Source organism: Gossypium raimondii, chromosome 9, assembly GCF_025698545.1.
Source record: "Gossypium raimondii isolate GPD5lz chromosome 9, ASM2569854v1, whole genome shotgun sequence".
Taxonomy (NCBI): domain Eukaryota; kingdom Viridiplantae; phylum Streptophyta; class Magnoliopsida; order Malvales; family Malvaceae; genus Gossypium; species Gossypium raimondii.
Genome location: NC_068573.1, coordinates 45,324,724 through 45,340,204, shown reverse-complemented (window position 1 = coordinate 45,340,204; position 15,481 = coordinate 45,324,724). Strand labels below are relative to the sequence as shown.

The window sequence follows — 15,481 nt, the reverse complement described above, 5'->3', positions numbered from 1 at the left end:
TTAAGAAAAATCAACTTATTTCAAAAACAGTCCAGCAATTATTAAATACATCCACAGAATGACAATAAACATTGAGGTACTGGATGATGTAATGGTCGCTTGAGAAGTAGAAATAATAATCAGGACAATGACAGAATGAAAAAAACAATTAATATGTGATTAAATTACTATTACGCAGGCCCTAATGTTGCAGTTGTCAATACAACAAGATTCCAACAAGTAAATATGACTAAATTTTTTGCAGCCCTTGATGTCATGGGTATTACGTTGGTAGTTGTTTGTTTATATATTATATCTTTTAACTCCTTTAATTAATAATTCAAAGTGGCATATGATTGTTGGGTATCGCCATCATTCTTATGATCATTTTGAATGATTATATTAAAAGAGAGTACTAAGGTGGCATATAACATTTATATTTAATTTTTAATGTTTATCGTTTTTGGCTTTTATCTTTTAAATTAATTCTATCCTCATTTTTTAAATGAGTCGAATTTGACTACTAATCTTTTAAAAAATATTGGATTGTTGTTGTTTATTTAACAGAAATATTTATTAAAACATTAATTTTTTATATGGCACTTACGAGCAATTCACGGGTATTTCAAATTTTTATGAACTTTTTAATTTTTAATTTTTTAAAATTATTTATTGGTGTGATATATAAGACAAATAGTGTTACATCAACGTAAAATACATGTGGGTTGTTTCACTAATATAGTTGATATTTTATTTAACATTTCATTTAAAAAATAATTTAACTCTTTTCAAATTCACAAAATATATAAAGATTCAAAGTATGTATCACTATGCTTTTATTATTTAAATAAACATAAATTAGGAAATATTCAAACCACTAATAACATAGTGCGCAGATATTAAATGTGTGCTTTGAAATTAGATTGGTATTGTTATCGGAAGTTTTAAAATTATAAATATATATAATTCAAAATATTTAAGAGTTTAGAATTATTATGAAAAAAATATTAATTATAAAAATTAGGATGATTTCTATAAACTAGTTGTTTTCCCAATCTAGATTTCTCAAAATGAAACATTTTGGGAAATTAATTTTGAATTTTTTTCCTTTTAAATGTAACTTTGCTGATGATGGTTGGTAAGATAATATATAGAATTATCTATAATTTCTTTTTAACATGTGTAAACTTACATTTTCTTACACCGACAATAATGCATATGCTAATCAAACTAAAATTCAACATATTAAATTTAAAAATTTAAATGCTAATTATTTTAAACCCTACGAGGTTAGGGATAAATTTATATGATTGATCTTACTGTTTACAAGTGATAAAGTTTCTCTATTACCGGTAACTGGATCCAGTTATATTCTGATGGAACAGTCAAGGTGGGTTTGAGGAAGCTGCTGCAAGAGGAGTGTTGAAGGATCATCATGGTCAGTGGATTCTTGGGTTTAATAAAGGGTTGGGATGTTGTTTTGTATTCAATGCTGAGTTATGGGGTATTCTAGACGGCTTAATTGTTATCCATAACATGCAATGGGATAAAGTGTCAATTTAGACAGGTAGCACGGAAGTATTCAATCTATTAAAGAATCATTCTCAAAGTATTCTCATTCAACACTTTTCAACCATATTTCTAAAGAAGAAAACATAAAAACTAATCGCATCACAAAATTGACTTTCGACCCAAAAGAAGGAATGCAGTTAATTGCAAAAAATCTACTAAACATTAGTAGTCTAACGCGATAATCTTTTAAAAGGACAAGATTTGTCGAACACACGCATTAATTATGTTGCCACCCTTAAAGGGCAAAGTCAAGTTAAATGAATCTATACATTTATTTATTAACCATTCAATGAACCTGAAATTAGCAGACAATGACGACGTTATGTTAAATACACAACTAGCTGAATTTATTTCATTCGGTTAAATTGTACGTATGTTGTTTATTTAATTCAATTAAGTTTAGACGTAGTCTTGTGGTCCATAAATCGATTAAAGTATTAATAAACCAAAAACATTATGTTAACAATTTGCCACATCCAGATCCTAATCAATATATTAACATGGAGTACACAAATTATTTATTTAACTCTATATCGAAATCACAAAGCTAAAAATAACCAAACAATTATTATTTGACTAATTGTGATTCTCTAAAGCCTGTCCAAAATAATTTCCGATTGTTTTTCATGTTAATCACATCTCTAATTAAATCATTATCGTTCAAATTCAACCAGTAGTTTACTAATTTATTTTAAGTTCTTTTTATTTTTAATATATTTACCAAAGCGAGTTCAAGTAACTAATGATCCATATTCTATAAATTCATTAATTATTCATATTGAACTTGATTTTTATGACAATAGAATTTAGATTCAAATAAATGTTATTTTTTATTAATAAAATATCTTATGACAATAAGAATAAAATATAACATATACAAATACATATTGACAATAAAATAAATTTATAGCATAAATTTAATATATTACAAACAGTGAAAAATTAAAAAAAATACTCACAATATAAAAAGAATTGCAAATTTGGGAAGAAATTGGCGTGGGAGAATATTTGTGAGTATAATTATTTTAAAGGAAAGAGTTATGAGGATATAAATTTTGGAGTAAAATTGAAAAGAAAATTGAAAGGGAGTAAATTTTGATTGAATTTTAAATATTGAAGAAAATGAGAACATAGAAATTTTAGTCTAACTTAGAAGTGTAAATGAGACACCAATGCTCGCAAACTACTTGAGTTCGGTTCGAAAAAAATTCAAACTCAAATTGATAATTATTGAACCAAGCTCAAGCTATTGATCGAGCAGAATTCGAGCTCAGTAATATGCGAGCTTTATCAGCTTTCATTTTTTATATTATTAAATTACGTTATTACCCTTAATAGATATTATTAACCCTAACCTTAATTATCAAGCTGAGCTCGAGTATGAAAATTGACAAACGAGCTTAATCTAGCTCGAACTTGAGTAACTTGATTATACCTTGAGTCAAGCTTTAACACAAAAATTGGTAAATGAGCTTAACTGAGCTTGAACTTGAGTAACTTAACTATATCTCCAGCTTAAAAACAGATGTTTGATCGAGCTTGAACTGAGTATTGAGCTCTGAATGTCAAGTCGAGCTCAAGCTTAAAAACTATTTTTTTCTAAAATTTATGTGTATTAACATTTTTATATTCCTTTTCATTTTCTTAATTTATTTTTTAGAAATTTTCAATAATTTTTTTGCATAAAAATATTTTTAAAAATATTTCAATTTTCTAGAGTTTATACACACATATTAATTTTTCACTTTTTTTGTATTTTTCTAAAGTTTAACTAAAATTTTCATTATATATATTTTGTCTATATTTGATTTTTCTTTTATTTTTTATAATTTCTATATTTTTGAATTTTTAGAAATAATATTGATATATTTACAATTTTTTACAATATCATTTTAAGAATTCAAATTTCTAGATATTTTATTTTTAAAATTTATATATAGATATTAGTAAGAAAATCATGTTTGGCATTCTAATTGGTTGAGAATGCTATGTGGTGGTGCGTTCTAATTGAATCATATGTCAACTGAATTTTTAACTCATAAAACCGAACCAATTACCAAAATATAACTTTTGTATTTTGGTACTTAGTTTAAGTAAGCAGAAAAATATCAAAATGAAAAGATAATATACTTTAAGCCATAAAGTACTACGACAAAGAAAATGTTCTACACAATCTTATGGGTAAATTAGAAAAATTGCCATTTTAAAAATTAATTAGAGATTTAAGTCTTTTAATTAAAAATATTTTAACATAATCATAAATAATATATTTTATTATATAATTGCATGTTTATTATTTTATTTATATAAATAAAAGAGTTATTAATTAAAAGGATGAATTAAAAAATTTAAAAAAATATATTAATTAATTAAAAAATTTTAAAAAAGTACAACACGAAATGAAAAATACAAATGTGAGTAAGAGATGAATCAAACCCAAAATTCAAGGACGAAACCAGTAACATTTAACCATCTAACCAAATAAGCTTGTGTGTCAAGTTATTAAAGAAAACACGTTCTTTTAGAACGTGTTTTCAAAGACGTCAACAGAAAACACTTCAAGCATGACACATATTTTTGTTTACCTTTCCAAAATCGATCTATTTCTCTAAATTTAGGCGAAAAAAGAGAGCTTAAATCCATAATTAACTTTTAAAAACAGCCTCTCTTTTTCTTCTTCTAATTTACCCCAATTTTATTAAGTTACATAAATTAGATTTATGATTCAAACGTTGACTTTGGTCTAAAAAGTTGCATAGCCTAAGTTTGAACTAGGAGTATAATTTTTTATATAAATTATTCGAGTCAATCTCAAAATAGATTTTAAAAAATAAACTTTTGATTCGATTATGATAGCATTTTACTTTTAATTTTTAATTAATATTAAAAAATCTCAATTCCACTTAATCTCAAATATAATACAATAAATTTTAAGAGATATATAAAATTAAAATCATTTTTAAAAAAATAAGCTTTTTTATATACTTGACAAGTATTAAAAGTTAAAACATATCGAACTCAAATTAAATTTCGATTTTAAATATTAAAATTAACTAAGAAGTCGACTTAGATTGAATATTGTATATCCAAAGATCGGAACACATCTTCTAAATATTCAATTATAAAATATTGGTAAATATATATTTTAGTATTAAAGTTTAACTTTAAAATCTAATTTCATAACTAAACTTTTTTATCCAATTAAATACTTGAATTTAATATTTTGATTCAAAATAATACCTAAATATGATTTTATAGTTCAAGTAAATTCAAATAAATTATTTTTATAAGTAATAATTTAAATAAAAATTAATTAATATATCGATTAAAAATTAAATTCAAGTATTTAGTTGAAAAAGAAAATTTAAATACAAAATTAAACAAGTACCAAAATGTATGTTTAATCTAATTCATGATTAGGAAGAGAAAGAGTGATGTAACAAATTAACTTTTAGATTAGGTGTGAAACACAAAATCAAAATGAAATTCCGTGCACGTTTCTTACTGTTGGCGGCGGGCGAAAAATAGACGCTCGCAATCCTATACATTCAATCCACATCGTTGGCAACCTTTTCTACTTATTCAAATTTCAATGATTTATTTTACCATTCAATTTTAACTTTTTTTTTTTTTGTATTTTGTATTTTTTTACTTTTTAAATTTATATTATTTATTAAATCATTTTTAAATAGTTGTAAAAATTAACTGAAATTAACTTTATTAACACGATAGTTTATGTATGCTATATTAGCAATTAATAATTTTATAAAAAATTAATTAATTGTTGACATGCTACAAACATTAACATTTTTATCCATTTTGGGATAATTTGATAAGTAACGCAAGTTTAAAGGCTAAAAAGTTTAAAAAAATCAAAGAGGTAAAATGACTTCTTTTATAAAATTAGAAGGCCAAATAAGTCATTATACCATCAAGAAAACCATTTAGGATAAGTTTATTTATCATTTTGGAATTTAGATCGCTTTATTTATTCTATTTCCTCCTTACTTTTATTTATAATATTTTTTTTGTATAATAGTATTTATTGAATAAATTTAGAATTAGAATACCTCGGTAAAAAAAGATAAACTATCCAATGTTGCTAAATTATTAGTAAGTTTACGTTTTGATCACTCGACTTCAAAAGTTACAAAATGGTAGTTTAATTATTCGAAAGTTTTCATTGAAGTCATTAGGATGTAAAAATTGATATTATATAGCCTTCTCTATTCACACTGCTTGCACAAATTGAATGTCTCTCTTCCCTTTTTCTTATATGGTTTAGTTTTTTTATGAAATAACTTTGAATATCACGAATTTGCGAAACAAAATTTAAACATCTTTCTCCTTTAATATCCAACATTGATCATCAAATCAACTTAGATATAAAGTATATTCTACCCGTCAATGGTACTGATCAATCGTATCAATTATCTGTTGAAGCTTGTTAGCTAGCCTTCTTTTTTTTTTTTTTTAACCAAAGCTAGCATTCTTTTTAAAAGGAAATATTAAGGCTTTCAAATAGTTTAATAACTTAAATGAAAACATTCAAATAATTACGCTACATTTCTTCAACTTTAAAAATCAATAGTTGATTCTACATAATTTAATTTATTTTATTATTATAATGGTCATTTATTTTAAAATTTACGAGTTTTTATTTTGGTGTTTAAATTTCGGTTAAAATCGAATTAACTGATCGAATTGATTTAATTTCATTAATTAGTCGGTGGTCAAACTTATTTTGATCGGAAGTTAGTTAATAATTTTTAAAATTTCGGTTATCGGTTAATTCGGTTTGAAATCAAATAATTAACCGAATTAACTGAAATTATGTAGTATTTTAATTATGTTGTGTTTTAAAACTTAAGATTTCGTTAATTCGGTTCACTTTCAAAATAAATGAATATTATAAATGTAATTTTTTTATATGTTTTATATTTGTTTTAACCAAAAGACAAAACATATAAAATTTGGTTAACCGACCGAATTAATCGAAACATTTTGGTTCGGTTACTTTTTTTTTTTGAAAAGTTCAATTCGATTAGCGGTTAAATAATTATATAGTTTAATTAATTTGATTAATAATAATTCGGTTTGGTTAATGATAGTTTGAACACTCCTAGATGGGATAGGGAAAGAAGTGGGGCATGGGATTTCCGTTCTTTTCAACCAGCCAACCGTGATTTGGCAACTTTTATTAGCACAAAAGAAACTTGAACATAAATGGCAAGATGGAAAACGTTTATCAGCTTAAGTTTCATGCTCTGCCCTTGAATCAATCCGTTTTCTATTACATTATTTGATCACAGATTTCCCAGGACAAGTCTCTCCAACCAAATTGAAAAATAGTGTAATGTACATCAGTACATGCTTTGATGCTACATGTCATCATCCGCTTGCTAACGTTAATGGCTCCATGTATGTGCTTTTTCTACTACAACGTATGAACGGCAACCATGCAACCTCGATGGCAATTATGATGATGTTATTGTTGTTGATGTCGAGGGTGAAGATGATAATTGTGATAAATAATCGTCTTATTTTTTTTTTCTTTTTCCTGTTTGGGAGGGGTTAGTCTTGGAGCCTCCAAAGAAAATAATTGCTTGAAAAACTTGTACGACCCAAAAAAAAGTACTCATTGAGTCATATACACAACCAACCGAGGAATCAATCTGCTGATGTTATTTTTATGAAACAAGATCATCCGGTTTCAGTGGCGAATCTAGAGGGGGGCTGGGGCCTAAAATGTAAAATTGTTATTAAACCTTTAATTTTTTTTAAAATTTTAAATTAGTAAAAGAAAAATTGTATTTTGGCCCCCTTAAAATTATAAAAATTCGATTTAATCATTTAAAAATGATAAAGATATAGACTATAAAAAATTAAAATTTCATTCGGCCCCCCCTAAAAGATTGTTCTGGCTTTGCCCCTGTCCGGTTTGTGAAAGAACTAAAACTAAACATTCAACTAATCACTAGTATAATGGTAAATCATGTCATTGGTTATATTAGGGAAAATGTATGGACTTGGTAGTTGCCTATGTAGACCTTCGAAACCTCCATGCCTTGAAGGGCATGGTACACAAATATTGTATCGGCTCAAAGATCCAGGTATCTGCAGCATTACAACCTATCTAATCACGTTAATGTGTATGTAAATATATATGTAGCTCAAAAGACCAGAGATTGTAGACCTGCGTCTGTAATCTTGTCTTCACCACATCAAAGGGAGTTGTGAACAGAGCCGCAGTTGAAGCAGCTAGCGAACCACAAACTAGCTGCAGAGGAACACGATATTGGTATCATCACACCCTATGTAAGTGGTGCAATTCCAGAAAAATATTAAGTAAAATTGAAATACCAAAATAGGTTATTTTAAAAACAAGGATGCGGGAGACAAGCCGTATGTAATGCGTTGGGTTGAGCAGGGGACTGAAATGAAGTCGACTTTACTTGCTCCAAGCTTTCTTTTTTGGTCGAAATCAAGGTATCCACCCTCAATAGCAGTGACTAATTCCCTTGTCGCGGGTGTTCTCTAAAGAGATAAATAACTGGCCATGAAATGTACTTCATTCCCATTGATAAAGGACTCCCGACCTTATAATTAAAGGATGAGGAAAGTAACCACCACAACCCAGTTGCTTAAGCTTTTTTATGTGTATATCTACACATTATAAGGCAATGATGCCTCATAAATTACAAGTGTAACACCTCATTACTTAATACATTAGTTAATAAGAACCGATTGCTTTCTTGTAAAATCAGCTCATAATTTGGTATTAATAATTAATCTAATATATTAATTAAAGTGAGCGAAAAGATTAACATCTCTTCATTAAATCTTAAACTAAACCTTTAAAAATAAGCTTTTTGTTTTATGTTTGTTAATGCTTTTCACTCTCTCCTAGAACTTGCAACATCCCTCAACATGGGAATGCCCTTTCTGCTATGATGGTGACATACAGCACAGTTAATGTAAAAAGATAAAACCTCGATAATTGAGTGTGGAACATTCCTGCAGAGTACAGCCCCCCACCCAGTGTAGAGTGAAGGCAGCCCACCCTTTCTCATAATCCCGACCAACGCTTTCCTGCATCAACAGATTTTAAGCTTCCTTGAGAGACAAAACATTTTTCCCGTGTATTTGGAGGATCCTTGGAAGTGATATCCATGTCTCCGAATCAAATAAACATAAACATATTAATCTTCTAATGTTAAAAAATGTAGTGGGAAGGTATTCCCAGCAATTTTGGTAGTGTATGCCAACTTGCATCTGCTGCTTTATACGGTCTCTAGGCGTAAAAATAAAAGAAGTAGCAACGCCTACACTGCCACCAGACATGCAATGGGCTAAAGAATGATACTTTTGCAAGAAACATATTATAAATTTCTAATTTGTAGAGTTAGGTTCAACTTTTTACAGAAATCGTAAACATTGACTTATTAATACTATCTAGTACATATGCAGTTACCTTAGGGAAAAGAGGAAGCAAAGTCCTTTTGACTGATTCATATGAGAAAGTATAAAGAGCAGATGTTGGAGCTGCCAATGCCACGATATAATCCAGTTAAACCTGCAAGTATCAAATAATTAAAAAGGAGAAAGCAAGCAGGTCGAGACTGTAATTTCACCAATCAAAAATGAGGACAGTCGGTGTCAGTCACATCTATTAAGAACAAGTCCGGCATTTTCTCTGGTCGGAGTTTTATCTACAAAATCCTGATCAAAGACAATACTTAATCCTGGTATAGAAAGAGTAGACTACCAATATGAAACATTGACTTGTGGTCCGCAAGACAGGACTGAATGAGTGTCTTAAGTGTATCAACTGGATGTAAGGAAAGGCTCACAAATATTCCAGCAAAAGCCCCTGCAATAGTACGTGTATAATCAAACGTGTACTAAGTATGACGGTTAAGTTTAAAAGAAAAGACAGAACCATTAATCAAATGGTATCTTTGTCCCAAGTTTTCTTTTTCATTCTTTAACTATTTTCTTTTCAAATATGTTTTAAATTGTCTTATTCAAATAATAATGATAAAATTTTCTTGACGAAAGATATTATAAAATTGACAATTTTAAAATTTTTATCTCCTCCATTTATGCTTGTTGTCAGAGAATAATTAAAAAACAACCTAAAATTATGAAAACACAAGGAAAAACAACATTTTTAACAAAAAATTCAAAATGAGTTTTTCATTTTGTACACAAATTAGCAGATGTAAATATTTTTACCCCAAAAATTGAAGACACTTAAATATAACAATCTTTTCCGAGCTTATATTAAACTATTACACGTTTTCATTTCATTTGTGCAAAAGATATTTTGAAATTTAAATATAATATTTTTATCATCAAATTTTTAATATTTTGGGTAAAATATATTTGTATATAATATGACAAAAGAAGAGCTCATTTTATTTTTTTACAAGTGTTTTGGTGAGTTTAAGTTGCAAGTTTGGTTTTTTTTTTTGAAAACAATCATCGATGATTTACAATAAGAACAAAAGATTTATATATTATTGTTCAACAATCATGTTAGATGAAATCTAAGTGATGAATTTATTCTTTATAAGTCGCAAATCTTGAAAATATTTTTTTCCAGAAATTCGCTTTTGTCATATATTAATTATCACGTGAAAATCAATTTATAAATTACAAACTCATGTTTGTAAATGAATATTAAATTTGCATTCGAAATTGCACCACTTTGAAAGATCATATCCATATTTATCTCCAAATGTTTCAAATACAATGTGGAATATAGATCTTTCAGAAAAATAAACAATTAACATAAATGATCCAAAATATATACACGTTAATCTCTGAAAAACATGTCGACATCTAACAGAAGGCTAACCAATGGTCATTATTCAGTCAACCCTGATTTAGCAACTTTTATTAGCACAAAAGAAACTTCAAACATAAATGGCAACATGGGAAACTGTCGGCTTACATTTCAGCCTCTGCCTTCAATCAGTTTTCCATCATTATTTGATCACAGATTTCCTTAGAAAGGTCTCCGCAACCAAAAAATAGTTAATTGACATGCTTTAAATGCTGTATGCGTCATTCATCAGCTTGCTAACAATGCTTTTATGTATGTGCTTTTCTAACTATTATGAATGGCAACTGTGCAACCTTGATGGCGATGATGATGGTAATTGCGATGTAGAGTCATCTTTGTTTTCCTTTTCCTGTTCGTGAGCGGTTAATTGTGGCCTCTCCAAGGAGAGTAATTGCTTGAAAGATTCGTATGAAGCAAAGAAGAGTGCTCCTTGAGTCGTATACATAACCAACCGAGGAATCAATCCCCTGACGACATTTTAAGTAACAAAATCATCCAGTTTGTAAAATAACTAGAACTAAAGATTCAGCTATCAATTATCGAGTAACCTTGGCCAACAAATGACTGAATGAGTATGTGCTTGTGCCATGTTTATCTGAATAGAATTTCAATATTAACTGAATTAACTGAATATTAGTGATAATATATGGACTTGGAAGTTACCTGGATAGACCACTCAACCCTTCATGCATCCATATATCTTGAAGGGCATGATACACATTATTGTATCTGCTCAGAGATCCAGGTATCTGCATGACAACCTTCATATAAGATAAATAATCCAGTAAATAGGAACAAACACATATAGGATACGAAAGTTATAAGGATTCTGATACGATCTAATCATGTTAATGTGTATAGATGGCTCAAAAGACCAAAACCCGCAAGCCATACACTTCTTTGGTTCTAAGCATACTACAAGGTTTTATCCAGAGAAAGATTACACCATATAGAAACATATGCACTTTAAATTTATGTCCAATATTGATAGTGTCCTCTTGAGAAAAAACTGAGACCCAAGTAAATATTCTTGCAAGCGTAGAACTGCATGCAAAAGTGGAAAATACAGCCTTCAAGCCTGTTGGAAATAATATTTGGCAGACTTTTCGTGAACAGATAAAAACAGGGAATGAAATAATACAAAGAGATTGCAGACCTGTGTCTGTAATCTTGTCTTCACCACATCAAAGGGAGTTGTAAAGAAAGCCGCAGTTGAACCAGACAGGGCACCACAAACTAGCTGCAGAGTAAGAAGATCATATCATTGCCTCTGACGTAAGTGTAATTCTGGAAGGTTGAAGCCAAAATACTAAGATTGAATTGCCAAAAAATCAAGGTTATTTTAAAAAAGGAGGATGTCGAAGACAAACAGTCTGTAATGTGTTCAGTTGAGTAGGTGATTGCAATGATGTCAACATGACTTGCTTCAAGCTTTCGTATGTGTAGAACTGCACATATAAGCAATGATGTCGTCATAAGTTACACGCTAAAGGAGTTATGGATGGTAAAGTGGAGAGAGCTAGGATGGTCGGCCCTATGGGAGGAAATGCAAACAAAACTGTACTTCATGAAGTTTAATCTTTGTTATGTTAACCATTCACTCCCTCCAGAAACTTACAACATCCCACTTCATGAGAGAGCCCTTCTTTATCCCCCGTTTAGAAGGTTACATGGCATAGAGAACAATTAAACTAAGAATGAAAAAAGACAGAACCTTGATAATTGAATTTGGAATATTCCTGCAGAGTACAGCCCCCCACCCAGTGTAGAGTGAAGGCAGACCCCCCTTTCTGATAATCTCAACCAAGGCATTCCTGCAGAAACAGATTTGGGGTATTATTGAGAGAAAAAAATATGAACCGCACCAGAAGAAAAATTGATAGCAACCAAAGAGATCAAGAAGAACTTGTTTGATGAAAATATAATGTACAGAAACAAACATATGCATGTTAAACATGTTAATCTTCTGATCTTGAATGTAGTACAAGAACTTGAAGGTATACCAGCAGTTTTGATAGTGTGCACCAACTTGCATCTGCTGCTTTATACGCTCACTAGGTGTAAAAATAAAAGAAGTAGCAACGCTTGCACAACCACCAGCCATGCAATGAGCTAAAGAATGATACTCCTGCAAGAAAGAAGAAAAACAGGTGAGCTAGAGTCAGACTTAAGAAGTTAGCGAGTTCCTAGTTGACAGGCAGTTACTAAACAGCTGCAACTCAGTGTGTCAGGATATGTGATCCACACCATATCACAGTGAAAGATGCAAGTTACCTTAGGGAGAAGAGGAAGCAAAGCCCCTTTGACTGATTCATATGAGAAAGTATAAAGGGCAGATATTGGAGCTGAAGATGCAATATTGCTAGCAATGCCGCTATATAATCCAGTGAAGCCTGTAAGTATCAAATAATTAAAATGCAGAAAGCAGGCAAGTCAAGTATTGATCAGAATAAAATGTGAGCAGTCAGTCTCAGTCACCGTCTGTTCTATAGAAAGAATATACCTCTTTCAGAAATTATTGATCTTCCAATATAAAATATTGACTTCTGCTCTGCATGACAAGATTGAATGACTGTCTTAACTGTATCAATTGGATGTAGGCATAGGCTAACAAATATTCCAGCAAAAGCCCCTGCAAAAGCATGCTCTTGTTTAGCAAGAGCAAATTGAGGTTTTTCACTGGCAATTGCAGTTAAGTGACTTTCCATTCGACCGCCATTTGTGGAAAATACTTCCAATTGTTTTTGTTGATTTTCATGGTACTCGCTACCATCACTAAGCGGTTGCCACTCTTTGTATGCACTATAATGGGAAGCTAAAGAGTTTATATGAGAATCTGCACAAAGATCGGAATCTGGAGTCCTCGAACCACTACAATCTGCCTCGGTTTCTTGAGCATCAATGAGGAAATAATCTGAGCACAGAGAGGTGGTTCCTCCTGTATTCATAACCGGTTTCATATCTTGAGATATGGACAGATCTTTAGATTCGATGCAATGAGAATAACGCTCAGCATTTTCAGTGGGTAAGTTATCTGTCAGACTAGTTCTATCTGCTGAAATGCAGTTCCCTATACCACTACTTGCAGCAATGCAATATTTACCAATTTTCTTATTCTCAATCTCTGGGAATTTTACAAAATGCTGAAGGCCAGCAGGAATCATCTTTCTCATCCATTTGTAGATATTTCCAAATTCATATGAAAATCCAACAGCCGCAAGCCCCTTTCCTTTCCAATCCTCGTTGGCAAAGTCAGAGCCACCGCAAAAAAGCCCCTGGTAAAATGAAGGGTTAATATTTCCATTAGAAGATTCGAACATGGACATTTTCTTGGTTATTTTGACAATATCGAAGTTTGGCTTCCTGAGAGATGACAACTGCCTAGCTGTCCTCAAATCAATGCAAAAGTATTTTCTATCAGCTGAAATAGATCCCGAGCCATTTTCTTCCGACCCCAATTTGACCAATATATCCTCTTTTTGAGAGACAAGACGGGCTCTTTCCAGATTTGTCTGTTGTTGAGGGATAGCAATAGAGCTTGCATAGTTCCATATCTGGTTTAATGATGAGATCAACTCAGCAGTGCTCAGTATTTGAGTTTGCTTGGCATGAGCCTTTATTCGGGTTTTCCTATTTGTATCAGGCGGGGAAGGGGTATATTCTTCAGGAACAAGCTCACCAATCTCAAAGAAAACCCCCTCAACTACGCTCAACCTGTACTTGAGTGAAGGTTGACTACTTCTATATGACTTTTTAGAGGTAGACATTTTCTAGGTATCTTTCAAGGCTACCTCAAAAAGCAGTTATCACAACAGTATCTCACATACAAAGTAACTGCAAAGTTGATTGAGAAAACGCATCATCAAACATAAACTAACAAAAGAAACATATTGATTGAAGCATCTAAGCAATATTTGTACTATAGTGAGAAGCAATTCAGTCCCTACATCATTGAACTGAGTAATTTATTCTTGCATGTCTGATATTGGTACAAACAAGTAAAAATGATAACACTTTTAATTAAAAACCGTCTAAATGTGGACATAGACTTCTGAAATTTGACTATGAAATGAAATCTAACAAAGAATTTGTTCTTAATGGAAGCAATTATTTTGCACCTTTAGCTCGATCTATACGTCTGCACTGTCAAATTTCAAATGTCAATCTCAAAATTTGGACAGTCTTTCATACTAAATTTACACTTTTAACTATATTACGAGGACTGACTAAATGCAAACTTTTAGCTAACAAATTAATTTCAGCGGCTAATGAACTATAGCCTTGCCTATTAGTTAATCAATTTACCAGATCTGACCAAAAATCTGAACAATGGACAAAATGTAAATTAATAAAAACGATTTCACTCAATAAATATTCACAAAATAGAGATAAAAAGAAAAAGAAAGAAAACGGTAAACATTAAGAAGCAATAAATAAATAAATAAGTAAATTAAAAACAAACTTACCAGAAAATTGGTCCCGATCTTCTATTTCCGGTAATTTGAGCAAACAAAACGGTTCGACATTGAATTACTGAGCAAGCTGAATAACTGTACAACATCCCTGAGATGATTGGAAAACTTCTATTAGAAGAAAAAAATGCAAAATTTTAACCAGTAAAGCGGTAAACAGAGATAGATGCGAATCTGCAGAGGGTTAGACCTCAGTGAACGTGGTAGATTACGAGAGAGAAAGAGAGACACTTGACCGGAGTGAACCATTTTCTCGAGAGAATAGAATGGGAGAAATGTTTGCTTCCCGAGAATAATAGGGTTTAAGCCAGGTTTTGAAAATGGAGACTTTGAACTGGGATTTTCTAAAAATTATGTAGTAAAATAATACATTCAGGTGAGCACCACCTCATATTCTAATAGCATTTTGTTAAAAAAATAATATTTTAATAATAGCGTCAAAGTGATAGGCGGCATCACTTTTTCTTTTTTAATTTGTGAGGAGAGAATTATGTATCCAAATAAGCAGTTATGTAAAAAATTTTAATAATATTTTTTCACATGTTTTACTATTTTTTAATTTTTTTAAATATAATTAAAAATAAATGGTAGAATTAAAAAAATTTAC

At 30.3% G+C, this 15,481-nt stretch overlaps 1 protein-coding gene across 3 annotated transcripts; it reads right to left on the bottom strand.

Annotated features, from left to right (window-relative positions):
* Positions 1-7,657: 7,657 nt before the first annotated feature.
* LOC105800235 (uncharacterized) lies at positions 7,658-15,246 on the bottom strand. 3 transcript variants are annotated; one of them, XM_052621071.1, is made up of 11 exons: positions 15,065-15,242; positions 14,869-14,965; positions 13,506-14,236; positions 12,906-13,034; positions 12,677-12,795; positions 12,406-12,530; positions 12,117-12,216; positions 11,773-11,850; positions 11,559-11,642; positions 11,066-11,151; positions 10,255-10,869 (listed from the first exon to the last, which is right to left on the bottom strand). In XM_052621071.1, exons 3-11 carry the CDS (start codon positions 14,167-14,169, stop codon positions 10,674-10,676), a joined length of 1,581 nt encoding a protein of 526 aa, XP_052477031.1. In that variant the 5' UTR covers positions 14,170-14,236; positions 14,869-14,965; positions 15,065-15,242; the 3' UTR covers positions 10,255-10,673. The 3 variants fall into 3 exon arrangements, 2 of the variants coding, with proteins under 2 accessions (XP_052477031.1, XP_012486689.1); XM_012631235.2 differs by having other exon boundaries at positions 12,906-14,236; XR_008188844.1 differs by lacking the exons at positions 10,255-10,869; positions 11,066-11,151 and adding an exon at positions 7,658-7,668 and having other exon boundaries at positions 11,559-11,850; positions 12,906-14,236; positions 15,065-15,246.
* Positions 15,247-15,481: the final 235 nt, after the last annotated feature.

Coding starts and splice junctions, on each gene's coding strand:
- LOC105800235 (XM_012631235.2), bottom strand. CDS start 14,169: ATGTCTACCTCTAAAAAGTCATATAGAAGTAGTCAACCTTCACTCAAG. Junction 11,851..12,116: donor TTCCAAATTCAATTATCAAG/GTTCTGTCTTTT, acceptor TTATATGTGCAG/TTCTACACATACGAAAGCTT. Junction 11,643..11,772: donor AACTGAACACATTACAGACT/GTTTGTCTTCGA, acceptor CTTACTCTGCAG/CTAGTTTGTGGTGCCCTGTC.